At 45.5% G+C, this 26114-nt stretch overlaps 1 protein-coding gene across 2 annotated transcripts in view; it reads left to right on the top strand.

The window, feature by feature from the left end:
• The window catches only part of WASHC1 (WASH complex subunit 1), a 60613-nt gene that overhangs the window by 28020 nt on the left and 6479 nt on the right, over positions 1–26114 (top strand). For both annotated transcript variants that reach the window (XM_035345313.1, XM_035345303.1), the window contains 3 exons: positions 3208–3361; positions 23528–23639; positions 24338–24484. In XM_035345313.1, the coding sequence (XP_035201204.1) occupies positions 3213–3361; positions 23528–23639; positions 24338–24484 (408 nt within the window). In that variant the 5' untranslated portion in view covers positions 3208–3212. Of the gene's footprint in view, positions 1–3207; positions 3362–23527; positions 23640–24337; positions 24485–26114 lie in introns of those variants that run through there.

Genomic DNA, 26114 nt, shown 5'->3' with positions numbered 1-26114 from the left:
CGCCTAATTCTGATAACGGAGCGCGGTGAGGAAATTGGCTGCTTCCTTCTCCGTGCACTGAAGGCTGAGATAAAGGAAGAGTCAGACTTGCTGAGTGACACTTGGTCTTTGCTTTCCTTCCTGACTTCAGCTGGTAATACTTTGAATCTTTCCCCTTAAATTCTTCCTTGTTCCTGCAAGTTCTCTCTGTTGGAGGAAGCAATCCCACTTTCATTCTAAGCACACGGTCAGTCCTTTACTCCAAGTGCTTGTAAAAGCGGCGTGCCTCCCCGGTTGGTTTGATTGCAAACAGCAATAAATAACATCTGTACCACAGGGTTTTGCCCTTCTGGTCATTTAGAAGGCTGTTGCTGGCTTTGCTCTTTCTTGCTTTAAATCTCTAATTTGTTACCCTGCACAGAAAGAATAGTCTCTTGTATCTGACAGCAGTTCCCACAGAGTCTGCCACATCTCTCTAGTGTGTGTTTTTTTTAGGAAAGGTGAGAATCTGGAGCTCATGTGAGAGGCTGTGCTGAGAACCTGTGAAGCTGAAGTTTACTGACAGCCAAACTGTGACAGGAACACCCTGGGTTTTTCCTGCTTTACCCCACTAGAGCGTGTTTGTTTCTCTGCAAGGGAGCACTGGGGCCTGAAGAACAGTCTGTGGCTTCTGAGTGCCAGGAGAGAAACGGCTTGGTAGGGGCTATGGGAGTGCTGCTTCTGGGGATGAGCATCTGTCAAGTTAGCTGCTGACTGGCGCTTGGCTTCAGAGCAGTCACAGGAAGACCAAGGACTGGTGAGAATCTGGGAAATGATACTGGGCCAGGTAACCTCATCTGGCTCCAGGGGTGAAATGCTTGCCCTTGTCATCCTGCGCAGCAGGGTGCCATGGTTCTGCTAGTCAAGGAAGTTTAAGAAGTCCCCTTCTCACCCCTGCTTCCCACCCAGGCTGGTGACTGGGCAATTACAGCAGTTTATCCAGCTGCAGTAAGCTGGGTCACTGAGCTGATCTGCGTTTAAAGTAGGCATCCCAAAAATCAGCAGTACTGATGCAACAAATGTGTTTTGACTGGTGACAGAATGGATCATAGCCTTATTTTGCTGCCAAAGCCAAAGTATCTTGTAACTGCACGCTCGCTGCATTAGCCTGCCTCTTTGTTCCACTTGGGCAGTCCCAGAACAGATTTGAAAGCAAAAGGATTCAGGCTTGGTTCTGGTCAGCAGATCAAAAAATGCCATCGCAGAATTAGCTGTCCTCCTTCTCAGATTAACTTGTATGCTTTACAAATCAAAATAATAATTTCCCGTCTGCTGAATAGGCGCAGTCGAGAAGTCTAATCAGTGTGCAAACACTGCCGCTAAAGAGTATGGATTCAGAGCCTGGCTGCCAGCGATGCATGAAGGGAAACAGAATGGGTCTAGGCTTCCTGCAGCAGCGCCAGGGCTTTGGATGGCTGGGCTTCATTTTGCAGATGTTATCTGTGGAAAGGCTCCTAGCTTTCCTCGTTCCTTTCCCCTTCAGATGATTCTTTTTTAATGAAAAACAAACAGAAGTGACCCGCATCACATTTACAGGTAGTCTTTCCTCATCTGCTGTGGTAGGATCAGAAAGGACAAAGTCAGAGGGTGAATGGTGCTGCATAAATGTGCGGGGATGGCTGCAGGCAAGGCAATCTGATAGTTGTTCCTTTTGTGAAGCGAGACAGGGAAAGTAAAGAATGTGCGAAGACCCCTGTAATTTTCACCTGTTAAAGTGCTGGGTTATGCTGTAACTATCTCTTCAGGTTCTCGTTTTGTGAATTCCTCCAGTATAGCTCGTGTTTCTGTGTTTCCTAGCCCGCTCTTCAGGCCCTCCCTTGGGAAGGGGGAAAGCCTTCCTCTGTCATTACCAGTGGTGCCACGATCCTTGCTGTTTGCAAACCGCAGTGTGCCCTGGACTAGTGCCTGTGAACCTCCGGTGCCACAAGGGGGGATGTGTTGTGCCGTGAGATAGATCTGCCCATTTCTCATACCCTACTTTCTGATCTTGCTTTGCGTTGTTTGTATTCAGCTTAACGAGTATTTTCTCGCACTGATGTACAGCACCCTGCATGATGAAACCTCATAACGAGCAGCTGTAGACTGGGGGGTTTTTTACAGTCTGAGTGAGCAAGACATGCAAAGAAAACAAGTTTGAAAGGATTTGTGTCAGTCTAATGGCAAAGCTTCAATCAGAAGAATGTATGGGCACTTTACCTGTTTGTTGGATCGGGCTGTCCAAACATACGTTTTTGTGAGCTTGCACTTTCTAATATGCTCAGGGAAACACATTTCTTTCGTATACTCTCCTCTGTGTCCCAGGAACTTGTTATTTTTGTGAAAAAGCATGGGAGGCAGGCTCTGGGGTCACAACTGAGGGAGGTATAAGCAAAGCCATGAGGATGGCAACAAGGATGATGCGCAGCCTTTTCCTGACTGCCTCGTGGAGCAGTGCTCTTGGCCCAGTTGCATCAGGGAGCGCGCGTACTGCTCTGGTGTGTGTGTTGAAGGTAAATGAAAGATTTCAGTGACTGCTTAGGTTTTATATGTGAAAGGATCCTGAAATGAGGAGGCTTCTTTGAAGACAGTTACAAAAGAACAAGCCGGTCACCAGGAGCAATGAGCTGCTCCTGGGAGCCTCAGAATGGAAGAAGTCTCATTAACCTACCTGGAGCCAAGGGCGTGTGTGCACATGCATGCCCTGTAATTCTTCTAGCTGCTGTTCTTGGAAGGGAGCAGCAGTTGTGTTTCTTGGAGCAGAAGTGTAAAATGAAATACTGCATTTTGCTAATGGGGTTGAATGACCTGAAACATATCCATCAAGAGTGCAAGGATGGGAGGAGCGGACAGGGCTATTTGTGATGAATCCCATCACCAGCCAACTGACTTTGCTCCAAAGCGTGGCCTTTGTTTTCAGCATAATACTGAGCAGAGGTTTGTTAATTGTCACATTAAAAAATAAAGCTGTGGCTCCCAAGATCCATTCAGGCAAGCAAAAGACTCCCTCTTCTACTGTAGCTGTGTTAGATTTCTTACAAAAAAAAAATCCAGTATGTAAACCTTACTGTGGCCTTTCCTCTTCAGCTCACTAATTCACTTGTAAGCACTTTCCCAAAATAATTCGGGGAGCAGAGGATGAAGTCCCTGAATACAGGCTGTGATACAATGGAAGCGTGTGTACTGTAATGACCTTTTTGCACTTCCCTTTAGGCACAATGACTACGGTAGCCCAGAAGCACTTCCTGGAAGGACAGACGTACTCCGTGCCCCTGATCCAGCCGGACTTGCGCAGGGAGGAGGCTGTTCAGCAGGTGGCCGATGCACTTCAGTACCTGCAGAAGGTGTCAGGAGATATTTTCAACAGGTACAGTTCTTTCATGCGGGGCCTAGCATTCAGCGGTTGAAAGAGGATTCCTAAGACAAGGCTGATGCAGTGAAAGGGCATTGCACTGGCAAGCAGCGGAATTTCAGAAAAGGGATAGATAAAGAAGGACCAGATGCACTTCAATAAAAGTTTATATGATTCAGGTACCTCCAAAGTAGAGCACAATCAAATGGCTGCTGTTTAGAAGAAGTTGGTTGTTAGTAGATTTTAATTCAGTTGCAGATTCCCATAAATTACATTGCTACTTCTGTAGTTACCTTTGATTCCTTCTTTCTCATGTTTTAAATGAGAGACTTTTTTATTTAGAGGAGCTTGAACATCTGTCTTTTCAAGTCCTAGTACTAGGAGCAGTGGAGTAGAAAATGTCTCTGGTCTGATCTCTGGACTTGTAAACTGCTCTCTTTGGGCTTGTTGTGTTTTGTGCTTCTGTTTTTGTATGTGGCGAGGGCAGAGTGCATGAGAGTGCCTGTTTTCAACATGGTCTCATCATCTATCTAAACTGATCTGTTGAGGGATTCAACCCAGGCTTGCCACTTCTTGCATGCAGTTGTCGTTAGGATTAGATGTATAGGACTACCTATATAGCAGATCAGAGAGACTCTTGTGTTTTCTTGCAAATGGTGGGTAAGGCGGCACCTTTTTCATCTGAAACCATTTCTAATGTCTCAGTGCCCTGAGACAGCATGTCATATCATTGGTATAGGAAAGGAGTTCACCATTTATCTTCGCATAGACTGATAAGCAAAAGTGCTTGCTTTGGTTTCAGTAGGGATCTTGACTGCCTGGTATGATTTATTGTGGTGTGTGCAGGGCCACAATGTTCTTTCTTCTTTGGATTTTTTTAAGGGCAGATTGAAGTTCTTCAATTTTTGATAGCAATCATTTGAAAGACAGCCTCAGGGGAAAGAGTAATCATGAAAGCAGAGATCAGGTCATTGAGGTAAATAAAGGCTTTTCACTGGAGTAATCTTTGTTTGTACAAGGGCTAAATGGCTCCTGGACAAGGGCTGTGTGCAGACTGGACTAAGTTGAACACAAGGCCTCATTCTTTCGTGTGCTTCTGAGTATGGGAGCTCTTCGTGGTATAAGGATGGGAAAAGTCTTTCCAGAGCTGCCAGAAACACGGGGAAGGCACCTCTCGAACTTGGGATGGACTAGCAGTGTTGTCCCTCTCTGTGGGGCATAGAAAGCTACTGATAAAGCTGGAGTGGTTCTTTCTCTATCCCACCCCCTTTTTTTGTACTCTCTGCTTGTAATGCAGTTCTCTGTAATTTCCCCAGGGAGGCAAGCCTGCTGTTCTGTATGCAAGTCACTTCTGAGTCCTGAACAGTGACTGTGATGCTGTTCTCTCGCTCTTCGGTGCACTCATGACTTTTAATTACCAATTTTTTCCAACAACAGAGGAGGCTTCATTGGGCTCTTTGTTTGCTTTGCCTTCCCTCTGAGGTCTTGCCTCTCTGATATAATTAATAACGATTTAGTAATTATGCAGGCATCTGATTAAAAGTTCCATGACCTCAGTTGTTCCATGCCAATCAAGGTGCAGAGCTTTCAAGGTGAGAACTTTGCCACTTAGTGAAGAGTGACCTTTTTTCTTTCCTTTCCTGAGATAAGGCAGCTCTGCCTTCCATTTCCAGGAAGGAGCTGCCTTATCTGGGGAAGCCGACCGTTCCGATTTGCCAAGCAGTTGCTCGCAGTGTTGACAGAGAGGAAAGTTGTTCCTGATGGCAGACTCAGCCGAGGGTGTCAAACTCATTACCTCAGTACTACAAAGATGTAGCTGTTCTGATGTTGTTTTATAGGAGCTTTTGGGTCGGTACTGTGCCTTTGAGAGTGGCAAGCCAGTTTGTAATTTGTGGAAGGTGGAGTGAAAGAATCTCCCTGTGGAAAGATTCCTCTTTCCACAGACAATTCTTTTTTCTATGCTAGCTGATGAAAGCTTCTGCTCTGAGTTGTTGCTGACATGACGATTGACTTAAAAATGAAAATGTACATCCATTGTGCAAGGGAGGGGAGCTTTCATTCAGTGGATCTGGAAACCAGTTGAGGGCAACTGTGGTACTCTAATGGTTATAGAAAAAATATTCCACGGGCCACGTAATGGCTATACAGAAGCAGCAATGGTGAGAAGCATCTATGGATACAGTCTTCTCAAGGGGACACGAGAAAGACATCTTTGGATTTGGGGGGTTAGTGAAAGAGGATAAGCAGCTTTTCTTTCCTCCCCACCCCTCTCGCCACAACCCTCATTGGGGGAATCTGAGATATAACCCACAAAAGGTTTCTGCCAAGCCCTTCTGCCACATCTTTCAAAACGCTCTCAAACAAACTGACTTGCTGTTAAGTTTAGCTTTGGCGAGTTTTGTGGTGAATGGGGGGGGGCACTTAGGAGAGTTCATTATTTTGTAGGAACTGAGGGGATGTGCAGATGAGAAAATAAACAAACAAACAAACAAACAAAAAAAAAACAGGTAAACTGTGGCTGAGACCCAGAGCAGGCCCACTGGAAAGAGCCTTGGAGAATAGATCTAGGCCCCATAGCAGTTAAACCTCCTCTGTACCTTGCTAGAGGTGCACCTAGGCGGTGGTCTGGAATCGCTAAGAGCGAGCCCTGCGTCCCTCTGTCGTTCCTAACCCACAGGAACAGGGGCCCATCCTACCTCCTTCTCATGGGGAATAGCAGGGCACCACGTGTGCAGAGGGAAAGCACTGACCTAAGCAGGCTCTTGGTTTCTGGACAGTACAGGTCGTGACAGAAGACATCAACTGCTAACAGTTGGTCCTCTGAGGAAGTCCTGCCCTCTTGGTGCTGATAGCAGTACGTGAGGAGATCAGGAGGCTGTGTGTACTTCCTGGGCCTGCGTTCTGGAGCAATGGAAGCTCCAACCTTGTGTATGTTAACTGAATTCATGTAGGGAGGCTGCGGTGGAAGCTTCATTACTAGCATTTTCTGGGTGAGAGCATGTGTCAAAGTCATGTGCTCTGGATTTTTTTTTCCAGTGACATTGTTGTGATAAGTACTTACAATAGGTGATGCATTTTTTTTTTTTTTTTGAGATGGCCCCTTGGTTAGCTAGGCCTGCCCTTTAGGGCTTCTCAGTTTCTGAAGAGAGTTTTTGTTGCCAGGAGCTGGCGGTAACCTGGAAGGTGTCGGCTCATTATTCGGACTGTATACTTTTGTATAACAGATTTGTGGAAAATTGCCTATCCAAGTTATCTCATTTGGTGTGATAGCAGCAGCAAGAAGATAAATACGTGGGGTTGAATGTTGTTGTCATGGCCTCCTTCACCTATAAGCAAGCCATAAGTTGTCCAGTAGATGACATTTCTCATGGGCAACAGAGCCTTTGCAGGTGTTTGGGACAGCAACAGGGTTGAGATGCAAACAGGGAGTACTCCATGAGATCTGTGCCCTGGACAGAGCTTTGACAATGACTGCATGTCAGGCTGGCCTGAAATTGAAAATGCAGACAAAACCTCAGTCATGAGGTACGTTTGGGTGTTCCCCCACTTCTTTTAGATGTATTGTTGCGATTAATCCATGTCATCAACAGTGGAAATTGATGACTGAATATCTTTGTAAGAATGTATTTGATGTAAGAGTATTCAAAATGTGTTAGGTAAGCAATTGTATGCATTTGCAAAGAGTCTCACTATGAACTGTATTGTCCTTTGCAGCACACTGTGGCCCTGGGATGCATCTTGGCTTGGACACTGCATTGAATTTGTTCCTTTGCTGGCTCTAAGGGTTTAATCTTACAAATAGGAGACATGCTAAGCAGGCTCCATTGCAATGGGCCTCCATTCAGATCAGTTTCCACCAGGAGGCTGGCTCTAACACAAAGAATCAATTTTTTCTCCAGTTACATTCAGAGTGACAGGACTCTTGTTAAGCAACGTGTCACCTCGTGGTACTTTGAAGTTGTCCAAGAGGCCATTAGGGAGAGTGTGCTAGATCTTGCTTAGTTTCAGGGAACTCCCTTGAGGGGGACTGTAGGGGCAGGCATTCATTGCTAGGAAGATGAAGCAGGAGTGGTGAGGTAAAGTGGGTGGACAGTCTGCAGATATGGAGATACAGAGTGTGGGGGAAACAGAGGGAGGAATTCTGCCTGCAGATGTTGGTTATTGTTGTGGAGGTGTGTCCAAGTAATGTGGATTTTTGCAAATGTAGCATACTCTTTGTAAGAAATTCCACTCTTTCTTTAGCTCTCATGGTCCTCTGGAAGCTGAATTTGAAAGCTTGTAAAGGTGGAGCTTGAGGGAGGCTCCAAAACTATTGGGAAAACTTTGAGTTGATACACGGGGGTCAGGTCAGCGTGCCTGGATGGCTGGTGACAGCTGGCAGCAGCAATCATCTCGTGCACTTGAGGAGTGGAGGGATAGAGAAGGTTCTGCAGAATGTTCTGCATGTAATCTGAGTCCAGATTACAACTCTTTCCAGATACTGCTAAAATCCCTGAGTTTAAAATCTTATGGGATCTGAGACCCAGGCTCAATCCAGATGTCTTGACAGCTCCATGGAGTGGCGGGGTGGGGAGCACAGTTACAGCTGTCAACTCGAAATGAAGCTGGACTAGTAGGAAAGAGGAGGCTGACTGGTGTAAAGTCATTAACAGATTATTCTGCAAAAATGAAACAAATGTGATGGAGAATTAGCAAAATAGGATTTTTGCTCATTTCAGAAAGTGCTGAAAATCTGTGTCTTTTGGACTCTCAGAGATTAAACGCATCTTTTTGAAGAACAGAATGCTAAATTTGACTCTGCATGATGCTTTTTATGGCATTGTCATTGAAATGTAGTGACGGTTACTTAAGCCCCTGCTCTAAGTCTACTAACATCAGCCCTTCCACAACAGTTTCTACCACTAGCAGTCTGTTTATCTTTGAATCCCATTTCCCCAAAGGAGGATGATCAATCTGTTCTGCCTTAAGAGACTGAAAGGCAGGCATGAACTTGATAAGAGAGCTGTAGCCTTCTTTATGCTAACAAGCCCTTCAGCATAGTTTAAAATGAGTAATTTAAAGGAATGATTGAAGTGCTTCACCCGCAGTATCTTCCTCTAAGCAGACTTAAGCTTGTCGCACTTAATAGCAAGTCTGCAAATAGAGGTACATTTTAATGAATAACTGAGAGACTTGGTATTGGCATTAATGCAAAATGTTTCTCAAAGCACGAGATGACTTTGCAGTAGCTACAGAAAACATTCTTTGGGGAAGAAGGGCTCTTAATGCTTGATTCTCTAACTGAAAATAAAGTGAGGGAATGTGGTATCCAGGCTGCTGAAGTGGCTATCCAGGAGCACAAAAAGAAACACATCCTAGCTGTATCCTCAGGCACAGGAAAGAAAATGGGTTGGTTAGGTGCAATCATGCTAAACTGCCAATATATCAATTGCCTGTAAGTAGTTTTGTTTGTTTGTTTTTTAAAGTAAACTAAAGCAAAATGCAAAAGTTGGAGGAGAAGTGTTCTCTCATTTCTGGAATTTGTAACAAGGCTGCTTAGAAGAAGGAGGCAGACAATCATTTCAGCCTTAATGGAGCTCTTGAGAGGATTCTGTCTGCTTACACAGCCCTTCATGGTAGTAGAATGTCTAATGGAAACAAAATAATTTGATCAAAACAGATGGCATGTGCAGTACAAAAGGCAAACGGTAAAGAGAAGCTTAAGTAACTTTGGCACATATGGTTTGGTATTCTGCTTTTTTTTTAACCCTGACAGGATGGTCTCTTGTTTGTATTGTGTGCCTCAAAAAAAAGGGCTCTGTGCCAGAAAACTCAATTATGAGCAGCAATTTTCAAGTTCTAATGAGCTAATTCGCTCTCTGATCCTTAAAGACAGGACAAGACAGACTCCCTGAAAAAGCATGTAGGAGATTCAAAAGTAGAAAGAAGCGTAAGGTACAGCTAACCATGGAAGTGTAACTCAGTAGCTGTAAAAATATCAGGCAGGATATGTATGCATTGTGGCTTGCCCGTCCTCAGGCCTGGATGTGTTCCTTCCTCTCTTGACAACTTGCAGTCTTTTTTTGTAACTCTGGAGAGGTCAGATCTATCCTACTCCGAAGGACAATTACTGTTCCTCCAAGGGTGAAGGAATGATACTGAAAGAGAACAGAGGCGGGGGGGGCAAAGTTCCTCTTTTAGTAGTTTAAAGCAGAGCTTTGATTTGTTGTTTGGTTTATTTTCTTTGTTCAGGCATGAGCAAGGAGAGATGCCACCTGAGCTTCAATAGGGTTAATTAGGACAATGCTAATCATTTGTAAAAGGGATGTTGCTGTCTACAACTATAGGAGTTTGATTTCTTGAAAAGAGGTGTCGCAGACGTTTGTGATAATCTTCACACACATTAAAATTAAAATAAAAATGTACTTGATAGCATGGGAACTTCTTGCTGTGAAGATTCTCATCATGCAGCAAAACTGCATCTTGAAGAAAATAATTGGAAAAATATCGAGTCTAATCGCATGCAGATCATACTGGCTTTTTGACTTAATTTTATTTGCTTTTTATTTGTAACAAATTTTTATGTATCTGTAGGCTACATTGAATTTACCATCATCTATAGATTCCTTATGACTCAGCACAATCTTTCTCATTTTTTTAAGAGATAAGATTTTAACATGGGAGATGCCACATGTGGTAGCTATCATTGTTTATTATTCAAAGGCCGTCTTACAAAACAGATAAAGCTGATTTCAAAACCATCTATGGAAATAAAGTCTGTGGCAGGAAGAGCAAAAGAAGCAAACATTAAACCCATTTGTGAAGGTGAGAAGTAATTATCTTGATAAGCATTGCTTTATTTCACCAAATATTATTTAAAGCTCGGTCAGTTTAAGGACAGAGCTGTGGCTAAGTTGAGGGATGGATCATTTCATATACCCCAACTGCTGTAAATAGGATTAAACTTTGATGAGCTATCCTGTAACAAAAAGTACAGAGATATAATTCCCCCTGTCCTAACTGCTTGAAGGAGTGGAAGCCGAAGAGAAGCTTTCTGCTACTGACAGGATGTAACTTTTTGCTTACTGGACTGTTTCTGGATTAAAAAGGTAGTATGAGAGTAGCCTGGAGTCTAAGCACGAGGAATTCACGGTGATGCTTGTGGAAGATTTACGGATTTCAGAAATACCGTCAGATTCATTAATGCAATGAGTTTTTAAATGCCTGGAAATGTTCATATCCTAGAGCATGAGAGTAACAGATCTAGAAGTAATAATGGTGATGTTGTATCCATGATGCTCTGAAGTATGTGAGAAAAACGTCCCACACAGAACCCTATAGCAGAAGGCTTTTCTGTGTAGTAACAGCACTGAGAGCCTTTTGAGAAAAAAGTCAAAAAGTTTATCGGCTCTGGAAGTGCTGGTGATCTGTCAGCCTCACCATGCACCAAAAACACTTGTTCCAGTAAGTAATTCAAGCCTTTACACTGGGACCAGATTTTCATGTTTGCCTTCAGTTAATTCTGAAGCCAGAGCTGTATGGCCTTGTTGACGCCTTTTCTAGGCTCACCTGCTCGGAGTTGCTTCAGGGTTTCTACCCAGTTGAGACATGCAAATACATGAATTACTTGTATGTGTTGTTCGTAAGTGTGAGGAGGTGCCTTACAAGTAGAACTGGGCTGGAGGGAAATGCAGTTCAGTGTGAGTGATGGGATGGTGTGGCAGGAAAATGAGTTTTAGAGGGGAAGGAATGGACAAGTTGTGCTACAGCGTGTCTCCGACTGTGTTTTTGCTAAGATCCTGGTGCTGAAACCTCAGTAAGTCAATGGGATGACAAGGACTTATAAATATTTTGGGTCTAGACTGTATCTGGGCCTTGGGGGCTGCCCAGAGGGCAGAATTGGGGCTGACATCCCAACTATGCCTGTAAGTGACTAATGCATAGAGAGCTCATGGCTGAGTAGCATGGGAGCGCTACGTGTGCTTCCCTGATACCCTGATACCACAGTTCTTGTGCACTGAGAACTTTTTCCAGGACTGAACCCAGCAAAGTTTGTGGCCTTCTGAAACTCTGCTGTTTGTGCAGCCAAGTAAGCTTCCTTTCCCTGAAGTGCTCTGGATGGCTGTGGGTTGGAAGGAACTGGATCCACTTCACAGGAGATGCCGTGGCTGAGGTTTGTCCAGCAGTAAGTCTATAAACTACTAGGGCAAGAAGTTGCTATTAATTAACAGAGATTCGGAAAAGATCTTATGAACCTCCCCAACCAGAGAGGCATTCCTTCCACCCCCTCGCACCCCAAGTGGCTGTAACTATTACTCCCCTTTGGAAATAACCAAGGAGAAGCAGATCTTAACAAAAAAACAGTGTGTGCCTTACAGCAAATGAAATTTTCCCTTGTTTCTTAGCGGGTGGGTGTGGCAATATTGCCTAATTCGCCCCCTCCCACTCTTCCTGATACAATTGTCATGTTTCGCTTTTCTTACACAAAGCGATAGCTCTACCTTCTCAACCACCTTCAGATGCTGGACTCTCTCGCTCTGCGTTGGAATCATTTTCTCCTCCTATGGATGAATTTTGTCTATTCAGTCAGCCCTGGAGGAAGAGATGCAAACAAGTCACTTTATTTTACAGACATTACTTCCATCAGGGATCCAGTGTGGAGAAAACTGTCTGGAAAATAACACTGAGTGGCTTGAAATGCCTATTACAGAACCCCTCCTCTATAAATGGGAGTGTGTGCCCCGGGGAAGGAGTTGGGGGAGGAAATAGGAGTGCCAAAGGTCTGTTCTTCACACTTGGCTGGCGGATTTAATTCACTTTCCATGGTCCTTCTTTTTGACTAGCTGTGGTGCTGTCACTGGGCTTTATCAGAATGGGCTAGGTTAGAGTTTGGGTGTAAATGCAACTGACAGTTAAGACAGAACAGCACTTTTGGAGACAGGAGATGCTAATGAAGGATTTCTTATTTTTGCTCCACCTAAATCCTCCAGGTAATCACTTTATTGAGGGAACCTGCCATGCTGTGCTATCAGGGAGAGGAGGGGATGAAGAATTTAGACGTAAAGTGTGTTAAAGAGAAACCCCGTGTGGGTAATACAGTGTCTTCTGAGTTCAGTGCCATTCTTAATTTGTCCAAGAGTATGGTACTTATTCTGAATTAATACACATTTTAAATGGAAATACCTCGTTTTATTTTACTTCTAGGAATCTTACATCTACCATCAAAGCTGCATAACATGATGTGCTTGATGGGCCTAAGAGGCAACACAGGACATTCCTTGTAGAAAAGAAGGTAAAGCTGTTGCAGTTCTGCTCTGTGTTAGTGCAGCAATAATAGCCTCTCTGGTTATCAATGACGTGTATAATGTGCCAGTCATGCCAGTAACTCGGCACCAAACCCAGCTAGAACATTCTTGTTCTCCCCATGTCAGTTCTCTGTCACTTTGGCCCAGTGACTGGGTTTCTTTGGTTTTGCTTCAACATCAGCACTTTTGGAAGCGGCATCTTGGATGTTGTTGGTTCTGAATTGGTCCTAGACCAAATCCAGACTTTTCTTTGCGACTTTGAGAGAGAGAAGGTGAAAAGCTCCCAACTCCTGCTGGGTTGCTGAGCACCAGGCAGGGTTTTCTTTGTTCTTTCTAGCATATGGACAATTTAAGAAAAGAAATAAATAACAAGCCACAGCCAAAATCATGCCCTTCATTATGCTTCATGCTTACTTTGTTACCTGGGATCAGAGGATTAACTGCTGCTAAAGGCATTGGTCTGTGAGAATATTTACTGTGTTAGGATTTCACAAATAGGCTATCAGAATTTCTGAATTTATGGTCCTGGCAGTTTTGTGGTGGGGAGGGAGGTTTGAAAAGTATACCGTGCAAATTTGTTCAGGTATTGCTGTGAAGCCAGTATTTCCATTCATGATGACTACTTGCAAGTCAGCACTTAGGGAAATGAATTTAAAAGGACACTGAGGAAAATGAAGTCATGTATCTAGAACTCTTCTCAAGGTGATGTCTGATCACGCTGTGTCACAGGCTGTTTCACTGAAATGACAGGGCAGCTGTCAGTCTGAGCAGAGAGGTATCTGCTCTTTGATTCTGTTTGGATTAAAAAAAAAAAAAGGAAGAACTGCCTGGGGCCCAAAGTTTTTTCGGGAAAAGTAACTAGAATTTTTTTAAGAAGTAAAAGCGCTGTAAGCACTCAGGAAGGGTGTCAGATGGATAACGTCAGGAAGAGTTACTCTCATTTGGTGAAGAAGCACTTGCAGTCAAATTAGCTTGTTAATGGGCATATCACTGAAGGTACCTTCTGAGATTCGAGTGTGAATGCGATTGATTGTAGGAAAATGAAGAAGTAACACTAAACAGCTCCTATTTCTGAAGTGCAAATACCGTGAAATAAAAAGCTCCATTGACAGAAAATAAGGAAAGAAATCTTTCCTTTAAGGGAAGGAGGCCCTTTTTTGAAAGAGGGGGATCTGTTGCAAGAATAACTTCAAATTGGAAGCATGGGTAAGAAGGGGAAAAGATGCAATTAGCAATGAGGTTTCTCAACTAGCAAAGGGCTAGTAACTGCTTCTGAGAAAGCCCAACAACATAAGAAATGCTTGTGTTCTTTGTAGGAAAATTGGGGAAGAATCTTGGGAATCAGTACTGGTCCTCACAGGATGATGAGGAGGATTATTAGTTAGTCACTTGATCATGCTCTTGTGCAAGTACTAGCTTGAAACCCTTTAAGTATCTGTTATTGAAAGGAAGACTAAAGTGTTCAGCTTGTGGCATGGGGGCAGAATTTTGTGTGATTGCCGTCAGCTACTGGTAAGTGGGGAGAAGCTTAAGGTGCAAGTTTGAAGGTAAAGGTTTTTGCATTGGCTTTAATGTGGGAACAGGGTTTGGTTTTGATCCAGAAGAAGAATTGTTGATGAAGTAAATGGCCAGTCTTTTGCATCAGTGCTTACTGGCTATAGCAAAACTGAAAATTAAGCAGCTACTGATATATGTATGCGTTAATTCCTATGAACTAAACCAAATATTGTTCAAATTAAAGAACGACAAACTGAAATCTGCCCTGCTGGGACTCTACTGTGAATTTCCCCAGATTTCCTTTGTCACTGGGAACAAACGATTCCACTCTTGGAGTCACAAGCCACCGAGACTTAATTAACGCTTAGAAATTGCTTTGAGATCTTTGGCTGAAAAGCTATCAAGTTCTAATGATGTTAGATTAAATGCAAAGGAAAGTGGTGCTTTTCTCAGAGAATGGTTAGGGTTTGAATTTCTATCATGAGGAATCATTTTCTTCTCTGAAGGTGGCTGTTTCCATCAGCATTCTTGTTCTTGGGGACAAGGGCTGGTTTTGGTAATGCAGATGAGCAGGCTAGGAGCAGCGCATGTGCTGTGTTGATGTAAAAAGCCTCCATCACAATGAACAAGTGGATGCTCAGCTTACCTGGTGCGTTCTGCTGTGGTGGTTTAACAGTGGCAGGTAGCTACTTCTTCTACCTCCTACCCCAAACAGCGCAAGGGATCAGGGCCTGAGTGTTGGGGTCAGTTCATAACCCTTCATCTGTGCCACTTGCTCACAGTCACTCTCTTCCCGTACTCCCACATGGCTCCATAACACAGGGTCCATCCCCCAGGAGCAAACTGCTCCAGCACGGGTCCCCCACGGGCGGCAGCTCCCCCCAGACCCCTGCTCCTGCGTGGGCTCCTCTCCACGGGCTGCAGCTCAGGCCCGGGGCCTGCTCCTGCAGGGGCTCTCCATGGGCCGCAGCCTCCTCCAGGCCACATCCACCTGCTCCACCGGGGGCTCGTCCACAGGCTGCAGCGTGGAGATCTGCTCCATGTGGGACCCATGGGCTGCAGGGGGACAGCCTGCTCCAGCAGGGGAGCAGGTGACCTTCTTCACAGTTGACCTGGTGTGGGCTTCCTTGCCAGTGGGGAGGAAGGCCCTGCAAATGTCACCCTTCTACACCATCACAGTGATGTAGCAAGGCACCTTTGGCTCAAAGTGAGGCAGAAGCTTAAAGGGGGGAGTAAGTGGACGTCTAAGTGCTCAGCTCCATTTCCACCTTCAGGTGAAGTTCAGAAGAAACACTGGTTTTGGCTCGTGTCTCGTACATTTTTCTCTTGCAGCCCCCTGGGGAGAAGGCACAGATCAGATGTTTAAATCAAGGGTGATGCCTTCTCTCACTACTGCTGATACGAAATGTGGAGAATAATCCTGATTAAGAGTAAAGGACGTAACAAAAGTTGTGTGGAATCAGACAAGGTGCCTGAATGAAAACTAGGAAGCAGTTTCTTCTACACTCAGTGATCCAGACAAAGCTGAAATCTCTTAAAGGTGCTAGGTCTCACCACCCCCAGATACCGTTCACCACAAGGCCACCTGGGCATTTCTCCACTACTTAAGTTTCCTGTCACTCTGTGGCGATACATGTTTTCTGCTCTGTGGGGACAGAAAGGAAGATCTCTGTCTACTCTAAGAAAGGCACTTTAGTGAGAGAAAGGAGCAAGAGAAATGTAGTGTTTGTGTACACAGCTGATTAATTTAAGATTACAAGGTGCCAGAACACCTTCTCAAGCTATTTGCCCAATCTGATGCATAACTTCAAGCTATGTGGAAACAAAACTTGGTGTTTTACTTTTGACAGTCTAATAAAAATCTGTCCAAACAGGAAACAACTTTCCTGTCAATAGCAATTTAAACAAACAAACAAAACACTGGAGGCTCTTACTACAAAAGATTGAGCTTCGGTGAGTAACCATTCATGAGGAATTTGCAAGGAGGAGTGAAGACTATATAGATAAACCAGTTACTGCAGCATAAGGCGTCTTCTGCCTGGTATCTCAAAGCTATCCATGGCTGCTGTTCTGGGAAACAGCTCCATAATATTGTTCAGTATTTGCTTCCACAGTGCCCATGGGAGAACTCAACAAGTCACCTTTAAAACTCTGTCAGTACTGGCAGAAGAATCTTTCTTTTCCCCATTACTTCTTTTAGACCATCCTTCCCAAACGTTGTCACTTGAGGGTAGAACCTGCTGTGTTCATATATCCTAACGGTGTCAATGGAGAAGTAGTTTGACCAAAAAGTAGCCTGTGTGGTTAAACTAAAAGATCTAATTCGGTGATTTATTTGCAAACACAGTCTTGCAGGTTAGTATGCAATTCTTTGAAAGAAAGGACAGGCTGTTTACTTTCACATCAATCTGTGCTGGGAGGCAAGTATAAAAGCTGGAAGGTTAAAGAAGAACTTGTTTGTAACCTTTTTTTTTTTAAAAAAAAAAAAAGCTTTTCTAGGGAGGAGAACAATGCTGCAGAGGAAGAGGGTACAGTGGTGATAGGTCAGAATTCAAATCGTTTCCATTTTTATAAACCTAATTCGCAGTAGTGGGAGCACCTTGTGAAGCAAGGGATTAAAAATCAAAATGAAATTATTTTTGTGGGAGAACATGACCTCTGAAGAGCGGTGCATAGCAGATCACGCTGAGGATAACCTGACAACCTTGATCACCCTCTAATCGGAAAAGCTGTTAGGCATTGCAGGAGTGGGGCAATATGCAATGCTGAAACACCTGCAAATCATGCTTAAGGAGCAATCAAAGTGTGATAAACATTAATTAGTATAATACCCAAGCCCATAATGGAGGAAGGAACATTGATTGCACTGTCTCACTTGGGATTTCTTTCTGTCAGAGATGGTGTGTGATGACAGTTTCTGATTACACTTACTCAGACATGAAATAAGACTTTAAAAAATGCTTAAAGATGAGGGAGAGAGAAGAGCAGAAAGCAAACAAGTCGATCTTTCTTTGAGGGGTTGAATGTATTTGGCTTTTTGTAAAATGCATGTGTTTTTCCTCTTGCCTTTCAGACTTTGGAGGTGAACTGGTATTGTGAACTGGTTTTGAATGCTCCCCTAGCTCGTTGTAAACTGCAAATGGCTTAGCAGCTTTCCTCTTGCTCTCTCCATCTTGATTCTGCAATGTCACTAGCAGCTGGGTAGAGGCATTGTGTGGGAGTGGTGGGAGGGGAACTCGGGCTTCTCACAGCCCATTTGTGACCGCTGGTCACTGCGGCTGTTTGTGAAGCACAGGCTAGTGCCTCGTAAAGCGCCATCCTTTGTTAGCCAGCCAGGAGACACTCAGAAATTCTAGCCTAGCTCTCTAGGCCTGTTTCGGTCTAGTGGATAGAGCATCTAAGCCCTGAGTTATGGGCACTGGGGGTGATAATGCTGATGTTTCCCCACCACTTTAGCAGCCTGAGGAGCCATAAAAGCTCATGGCCTTGTTTCAGTAAGATTCTTACACAAATGAGAAGTTGAAAAAGTTTGAGATCTTATTATTCTCCACAGCATACAAATGGAATAGAGTAATGACATGTCTCTGTGTCCCAGGAAAGAAGTGGGCTCTGTAGCCTGAGAAGAAAAATGAATGCATAGCACTCTCAGCGCCGCCTTGTTCTGCTTTCGTCATGGAACGATGTCTTCCCACCCCCAGCAGTAGTCTCTCCTCACCTCCCCACTAGTCCTCTCACTTCTGGAAACCTGCTGGACCTTGTCCTACAGGTCTGATGGTACCTCACACATCTCTGGTGGTATTGCAGTAGTTTTTGCAGTGGTGGCGTGGAAGGATGAGCGGCAGCCAGTGCTGATATTCTTCATCGTTACCCTGCTTCGGCACCAGGCTGCTTGTAGAGTCTGGGGCTGTAATAAAATGCAAGAACCATAATCAGCATCCCTTCTAATTCACACCTCCTACAGTAAGGGAGGGATTTAATGAAATCACTATTTGTTAGGGAAAACAAACAAACAAACAAAAAAACAGCTTGACTTTTAGGCAAAAAGCCAAGGGGTTATAGAAAAAATTACCCTATGTACCCAGAAGTTTAGAATAACAACACCAAGCATTTCCCTGCTATCGCTCAGGGCTGGAGCCTGTGCTGGGAGGAGACCAGAAGTCTGGCTGGCTGTGATGTGCACAGTCCTCATTTAAGGGAAAAGTCATTTAATACTTGGGCTGCTTATCCTTCTGTGCAACTTAGTTTCTCATTCTGCTCCGTAATGTTCTTTCTCCTTGGTTGATCACTTACTTTTGTACTTCAGACATGAAATTGAAGTTCTTTGGTATTCCAGAGAGGTTTGCTCCCAGACTCAGCTGCCTTGTCTTTCTCGTTCACCTTGATGTGGAACTCACCTCTTCTCTCTTCCAATTCCCAAGTTTTGTCATCCCTGTCACTTTTGGGTGATATGTGCGCTCAACGTGGACAGCAGAGGCCCTGCTTCTGCTGTGATACTTCCCTCCAGCTGAATTCTGTCTTTCCTCAAGCTGCTTTGCTCAGTCACCTTTTTGATAACCTGTCAGCCTACCTTCAAACCTGCTCTGATTTTAAACATTTTTCTGATGCTGTCTGATCCCAAGAAAGTATAGGTGATAAAAATCACATTTTTTTTGGCATTGTGAAGTGCTTGGAGACACTAATAGGAATATGGGATTATTACCAGTGCTGGCAACTGACAGGCAGAGTCCGGTGTCCTGCATGCCAAATTCCTAATGCTTCGTGTCCTTTTCCTGTGGGAGTAAGAGAACAATTGTTTTCTCCCCTCTGAGCAGACGCAGATGCAGCTGGGGAGGTCTTTCTGTAGCCGCCTGAATGTGAGGATTATCAGAGAAGTTCTAAGGAGATAATCGGAAATGATCAGCTCTGTGGCTGCAGATGAGATAGAAGATAAGGGGGCAGGAAGGGCAGTGATGAGGTGCTGAGAACCACTGTGGGTGCTTTGAGGGAGTCACCTCTAAAATGGAGTTGAGCACAACGTAGCAAGGTGAGGGCTTTTGGAGAAAGAAGCAACAAGATCTGTATCAAGGGCAAGAAGGGGAGCAGGAGTGTAAAAAGACTTCAGAGGGACAGAGAATGTGAAAGCTTGAATCAAAGCAGATGAAAGATTGGCTTTAATATCTGCATAGATAAAAATAAAAGTCTGTATGGATTATGAGATAATCTACGGGATAGATTTAATCTGCCACATGTATTACTTCCCGAAAGAAAAGCACTGGGCTGGGAAGGTTGGTTTGGCTCCGTGCCTGGGTTTTGAAGGCAGGTGATACATTCTCCTTTCTTCTGCAGGCTCCCTTTTCACCTGTCCCAGAGCATGCATGCTGCCCAAGGCAGGGGGGCTGTTGCTGTACGCCTCCTGCTTTTTTGCAACTCCAGTCGCGTTGAATCTAACTACAGGAATTTGTGAAGCAGAAAAGAGCACCGAGAGCAAAATAACACAGCAGTGACTAATAGGACGGGCACAGGGTAGGTTCAGGTGCTGATGGTATTCTCAGCTGAGTACAGGATTCTGAGGGGCAGTAAATGGACCATTTTTTGAACACTAGCTCTTCCTGCCCATCTTGCCACTGCCTTTCAAATAAACACCACTCAGCCACTCACTCCTTCCTAAACAGAGGTTGAAGTCCAACTGCAGCCCTGCCTCAAGCACTTTGCCCTGGAAACTTTTGGGTTTGGGCTCCTCCAATCCTTCAGGTTTCCTTTCTTTATAAATTTGGCTCCTGCAAGTAAGCTCAGTTTCCACAGCAGGAGAAACACTAAAGCTGCTGGAAGACGCCTCAGCATGAGTTGTTTGTTTTTTTCCATGTATTTTTTCAGTGTCTGTATGATATATTGCACCTTATAACCAACACAGGCAGCTGTAACTGGCATTGTACATACATAAGTTATGCATGTTTAGGAGCCTGTACATTTTATGGATTTGTTGGATTCAGGGGGTTTAATCATTGTTTTGATAGTTACCTCGCTCAGCGACAAATAAATCCATGCTGCAGACTGGTGTGTATTGCTTCTGTGTTGTATGCCTGCATCTGTACCACTTCAGGTGGAGGTTTCTGGCAGATCTCCTCACGCCAGTGGGTTTAGACTGGCAAATTTTAGAATGGGGATCCCAGGACAAAGCAGGGGGTGCCCTTGGGAGTAGCCATAATGGTTTTAAACGCCTGAGCTGGCACTGGACAACTTCCCCAGCTTGTGCTGGGAGCAATCAGTCTGTCTTATTCTGCCTTCCAGTGGGTGAGTGTAACCCCGTGGTTGTTTGGGGGTAGGAGAAAAGGGTGAAGCTGTAGATGGAGAAGCTTCCTCCTGTCCTTTCTGGATGCATCTTCACTGTTGCAGCTAGGACACAGTGTTTGCCAGTCACGGCCTGGTTTTAGAGATGCCTTCTTTTTATGAGAGGTTGCAGCAGACCTTAAATGAGAAAGAGGTGTGCAGCACTGTGAGCTGAGAGGTGCTTGTCTTCTTGATGCCCTCCTGCACCACGGGAGGCACTGGTACCCCAGTACCGAGACGTGCTTTGGTGATGCATTGCCTGTGTCTGGTGTGGGCGTGAAGGGAGTTGTGGCACCATTCCTCTCCCACACCAGATATCCAGTAGGGTGAATGTTCAATGTGGAAGTGGTGAAGCATGAAAGCTAAGGATACTCTTCGTCCTGGTTGAATCCTGGGAGAGGGCAACAGTAAGCTTCTGTAAAGCACAAAGTGTAAACAAGTCATTTCCTCACTTCTCTGCATTAAAAGGAAGGAAAGCTCTGGGAATGACGTTCCTAGAAATGTCATTATGGGCTTTAAGGATTGACTCCAAGCTAGCAAAACCCACCTTCAGTTCTCACTTCTCAGGTTGCTGTCTCATGCTGGAGATGTCCTGCGTGTGGGATCTTGGCAAGGTCAAGGCACAGCTGGTCTTTGAGGCTGGCCTGCTGTCAGCCCTGGCAGAGTGTTGCTCTCGGTCTTTTGGGGAGTTGTTTCCAGTGCTGCTGCGGAGTCTTGGGGTTGTACTGCAAAAGCTTTCTGGCTTCTTCCTGGCTGGAGAAAGAGTGGGTGTGGGAAAACGGAGGGAGAGGTGATACCTGGTGAAGCAGTGGTGATAATACAGGGCAGGGAAGGGAGTGAGTGCAGCATTTGCTGCCTCACTTGATCCACTCATGTTCATGGAGTAAGAGGGAGAAGGGTTATGGGTTTTCAGTATTTGCTTAATGCTTTGGTCTGGGAGAGAAACATGTGCGTTGCTGGCCTGAGAATTAGCAGAGTGCTGGCTAAAAGGCAGTTGAAACCTTGCTTTTATTTAGAGCTTCAGGAAGGCGTTGTTGCTTTCTTCTAGGATAGAGGTCTGCTCACAGGTGAGAGGAAAAATTACATCATTGATTTAAGGGAGAAAGGCAAAGCAGAAATAAATGACCAATGATTTTTTTTTCAGTTTTGAAGGAAGTAAAAATAGGCAGGTGCCCCCAGGAGCAGTGCTGGGAATAGAGTCGGTCAATACAATTATGAAACACCTACGAAAGAAGTCAACTGTGAGGTAGGAAAATTTGCTGGGAAGGCCACTTAGGAAGGCTTAGGTCCTTCAGAGGCACCTCACTCTTGAACAAAACGAGGCAGTGGGACAACCCTATGACACAGGAAATTTGCTGCAGACAGGTGCTAGGAAATGTGCACTAAAAGGAGCAACATAAGCTGCTCTGAGAAGCATCCAGGCTATAAATGATGTGGACATCCTCCTCTGAGACAGAGGGAGGGCGTGGGAAGGAAACCATGAACAGATTTGTACTTGGTGTTGGTACAAAATACAAGCTGTTAGGCTCTATTTAAAATAAAAGAATGGAGAAGTGGAGAATAATACGGAGAGGCAGAACCTCATGAGGTTCAGTTTCGCTCATCTCCCACTCTAAAAAGAATAAAGTAGAAACAGGCTGCGTGCTCTCCTGGCCTATGCATGAGGAAGCATTTTCATGCCTCTGGAAAGAGGACTGCAGGATTATAAACAAACAGAAACACTTAAAGCTGGTTGGAGATGGGAGTGGGGGTCTTTGAGAACAGTACAAGAACAGGTTGCTCGTACTTAGAGGTTTTGTCACTAGCTGCACCCAGCAAGGGGTCTTTAGTGGAGTCCGTTTTTGTACTGGAGTAGAAAAGGCGTTGTACTGAGTGAAAGCACTTGAAAAGACAGGTTTGGTGCAGATGGAAAGTGGGAATCATGGATCGCTGCTGATGTCAACTGTTGCTAAAAGGAATTACACAGGCAGGGTGAAAAAAGCGTGGAGTTCTCTTCTTAATTGCAAAGGGGGACTTCGGATGAAATTTAAAGACAATACTTGAGACTGATTTTTACAAGCACAAAATGATCCAATGGAGCTCACTGCTACGAAACAGTGCCAAAGCGGAGTACTGTGTCTCCTGCTAGACTGTATAGCCATAAAAATATTCCATGCTGGCTTTGTTACAGGGAAGAAATTTCAGAAGAACTGCCAGCTTCTGAGCTTGAAGCTAGGGCACACGTACGAGTTACACACAGGGAAGGAAGGTCTCTTCTGAGAAGGTGACTCCGTAGTTACCTGCTGCTGCTGCCTGGTCCCAGTACCTCTCCTCTGGCTGAATTTGTGTAACAGTTCCTACAGTGTGGTAGTGACAGCGTGCAGTGTGCTGGTGGTTTGTCACTCTCTTTGCTGCAAGGATCCTGCTGTGAGCTTTGTAGGAAAAGAAACGTGTCCACGTGGTGAACACAGAGGTACCCAGCCAGTGATGCTGTCCCCTGCTGTCACAGAGCGCTTTTCTCCCCAGTCCCAAAGCATTTTGATGCTGATCTAATCATGCAAACGTTACACAAGTTAGCAGACATTATTGCTCCAAATGAGGACCTAATGTTGCTTAACTGATGCAGAAACTGAATCACAAAGCTGCAGAGCAGCAAGGAAGAAGTCATGCACCAAACTGCTGGTAGAGGACAGGATAAGCCGTGCGAGTTCTCAGCTCTGCTCAGTGGCATGTGATGCCTGTTCATTTTTAAGAAACTATTTTTATTTAAATTATGTTGGCAGGTGATAACTGGCTGTGGCTTTCTTATTAGCAGCCTCTGCAATGAGGTGTTTCTGCAGTCTGCTGTCCCGCAACTCTCCAATTTTCTGCGCTGTGCCTCAACCAGCAAGAGGAATGTTGTGCTGAGAGCCACAGGCCTGACTTATTTTCACGTTGGAGCACACAGAAACTCCTCAAGGGACCAAGAGAAGCATTTCTCTCCCAGTACTATTTTGTCCTAGGAAACAATCCAGACACTGAGATTCACATCCTTCCCCTTGGCCTGGGCACTGGCTGTTGCCAAAAAATCCTTGGCTTTGGATTCTTACCCTTACGCACTGTGCTTGCTCCTTAGGATCTCTCAGCGGGTGGAGGCCAGCCGGGCACAACTTCAAGCCATCAGTGAGAGAGTCACCCTCGCACAGGCAAAGATTGAGAAGATAAAGGGCAGCAAGAAGGCTATTAAGGTAGTGACTTCAGTGAAGCTGCATGGCCTCCCTTCTTCCTTCCGCTTCTCTCTTTACCCCTGAAGCAAGCTCTGCAGAAGAACAGATGCTTAGCTTCTGCTGCTGCCCATCCACCTCTCTATGCCTTGCTTCTGAGCAGGAGTTGTGCTAAGAATCCTCTTTCTGACAGGGCCAATTAGTGATTTGTAAACCTATAGCCCACCGAGTTCCTGGCCTTATGATGCCTGTAAAAGTTGTTGCCCCAAATACTTCTGAGAAATAAAAAGGCGCGTGCTGCACTAGGCTGAGCACCCTCTCCTTTTGGGCTCTTACACACGCTTTCATTATTTCAATGGAAGCTGCCTTTAGAGAGCCTCCCCTTCAGTGCATGTTTATCCCTGTGAGCTGTGTAACACTGGTGAAAGTCCTTCTCTTCCCATTCCTGCTTCATTTAATACAGTTAATTTTTACCGTTTAATTCCACTTTCCTTCCTGCAAGTGGAAGTCTTTTCACCCGTGACCTCCTGCTGCTAAGTTCCACTTTCAAAATCGATGGCTCACGCATGGTGAGGTCTGCACAGATATAACCCCTAGGAGCCCGTTGACCCCAAGGCTGCCCATTTCCACTGGCAGCACAGATGACGTGCCTTAATCCACCCCCTGTAGCGTAGGACTGCTTAGCTGCTGGGATTTTTCATTTCCTCCTTGTCTCCCCACAGGTATTTTCCAGTGCCAAGTACCCTGCCCCTGAGCGGCTGCAGGAGTACAGCTCAATATTTGCTGGTGCAGAAGACCCAGCTAAACAGAAATGGCCGAGACACAAGATTCAGAGCAAGCACCGAATGCTGGATGAGAAATCTCTGCAGGTACGGAATAGGAGAAGAGACCTTGAGATGAACAAGTAAAGCAACTGGGAGGCTGTTCATCTCTTTGATGAAGTAGATCAGGGCTTTAGGATGTAGGTGAGGAGCAGGGATATCTGTTGTCTGCAGCTGGTGAAGGAGGTCCGGAAATGTTGAGCTCCTGTTTAGCCTGTGGGCGGAATGGCAGGGAGAGGCTACCTGGGGAGGTCTGAGAAGTGGTGGGTTTGGTGTGAAATGCCACCGAGGAACTCTCCAACAATCTGGGTCAACATCCCCTTGTCTGGGTTGGAGGAGGAGAAGACAAGTTGCTGTGTTCAAAGGTTACTGCGTATGCACCCTGCCAGGAGCAGCAGATGCACTCTAACTGGCAGCTCAGGGTTCAACCTGACACGTTCCCTGCTTCCACACCTTAAGAGACTTCCTTCCTTGTCCTTGGGTGCCTTGGCCCAAAAATAAACATGCTGCTGAATAATTTGTCACACTAAACTTCCCTGAGTTTTCATCGTGGGGACTTCCACAGGCCTCACGGGATGCTGGGGTTTCTTCCCCTCCTCCTGTGACTTTCGATCCTCCTCTGGGTTTGTTGATCTCCCTTGGGGCTCTGGCTTTGTCCCCCCAGCTCTGTGTGGATCTGCACAGCTGCGTGGAGTGGGGGGACGCCACTGTGCTGGCAGGCGGCTGCCCGCTCATGAATGATAGAAGCAGCCGCTGGCAGAGTGGGGCTCAGCGTGGCCGCAGCACCATCCAGGGGAACAAGCCCTTCTTAGCCACAGCCGAGCAAGGAGCCTGATAGGCCTTGCAGTAATGAAATGTGACAGAGGGAAGTCTGATGTTTGCATTTATATCCTCCTCAATTATTCAGGGCTTTCAGCAGAGGCCCTCTGCCTGTTTTCACTTCTAATGAGGGCCTCTTTGCTGGGAGCAGTCATGGTGGCCTTTTTTAACTTCACTCACGCAAACACACACACACATGCCCAAGCACATGCCCCACCAGGAAAGCAAGCTCTCCTCATGTCAGTTTGAGAGTAAGTGGTGGCAGCCTGTGCTGAGCACTTAGGGTTTGTGCTCTGGGCAAAAGCAGTTCGGTTAGAATGGCGTGTGGTTCTGCAGCTTTATTTTAAAAAATGTTTTCCTTCTGGGAAACTCTCCCTGGCCCCTCCGTACCCCAAGCAAATGAAAGCTCACTGTTGAGAGGATGCTTTAGGTTGGTAGAACAAGCAACGGCAGCTAAGAACACCAGAGATGGTGTCCTCATGGCAAGCCTGATGCCCTTGCCTTGCGCATGACCGTGACGGCAGCTAGCGTGGTTAGAGGTGAGTTGGCTCAGCCCCTCAGGCTTCTGAGGTGCTGGGCACTGCCATCAAGGTGGGAGCTGTGTCCCGGTGCTGCAGGTGCCGCTCAGGAGGTCAGAAAATGGGGTTTTCCAGTGGAGTGTGGGAAACGTGGTCTGTCTGGGATTGGGAAGAGGTCCAAATGAAAGTTCCAGGTTACTGGCTTCAGCGATGCCAGTAGCGTGAGATGTCCTCGTGAGGTCTGCAGAGTCCGTGATGGGCTGGGGGAGGCTGAGACGGCTTTTTGGCACTTCCTAACCCTCAGGTGCCAGCTAGCCTCAGAACTGCATGAGCACGGGAGG

The sequence above is a fragment of the Oxyura jamaicensis genome, chromosome 1 (genome assembly GCF_011077185.1).
Source record: "Oxyura jamaicensis isolate SHBP4307 breed ruddy duck chromosome 1, BPBGC_Ojam_1.0, whole genome shotgun sequence".
Taxonomy (NCBI): Eukaryota; Metazoa; Chordata; class Aves; order Anseriformes; family Anatidae; genus Oxyura; species Oxyura jamaicensis.
The sequence above is the reverse complement of the archived record's forward strand: the minus strand, read 5'-3'. Positions and strand labels throughout refer to the sequence as shown.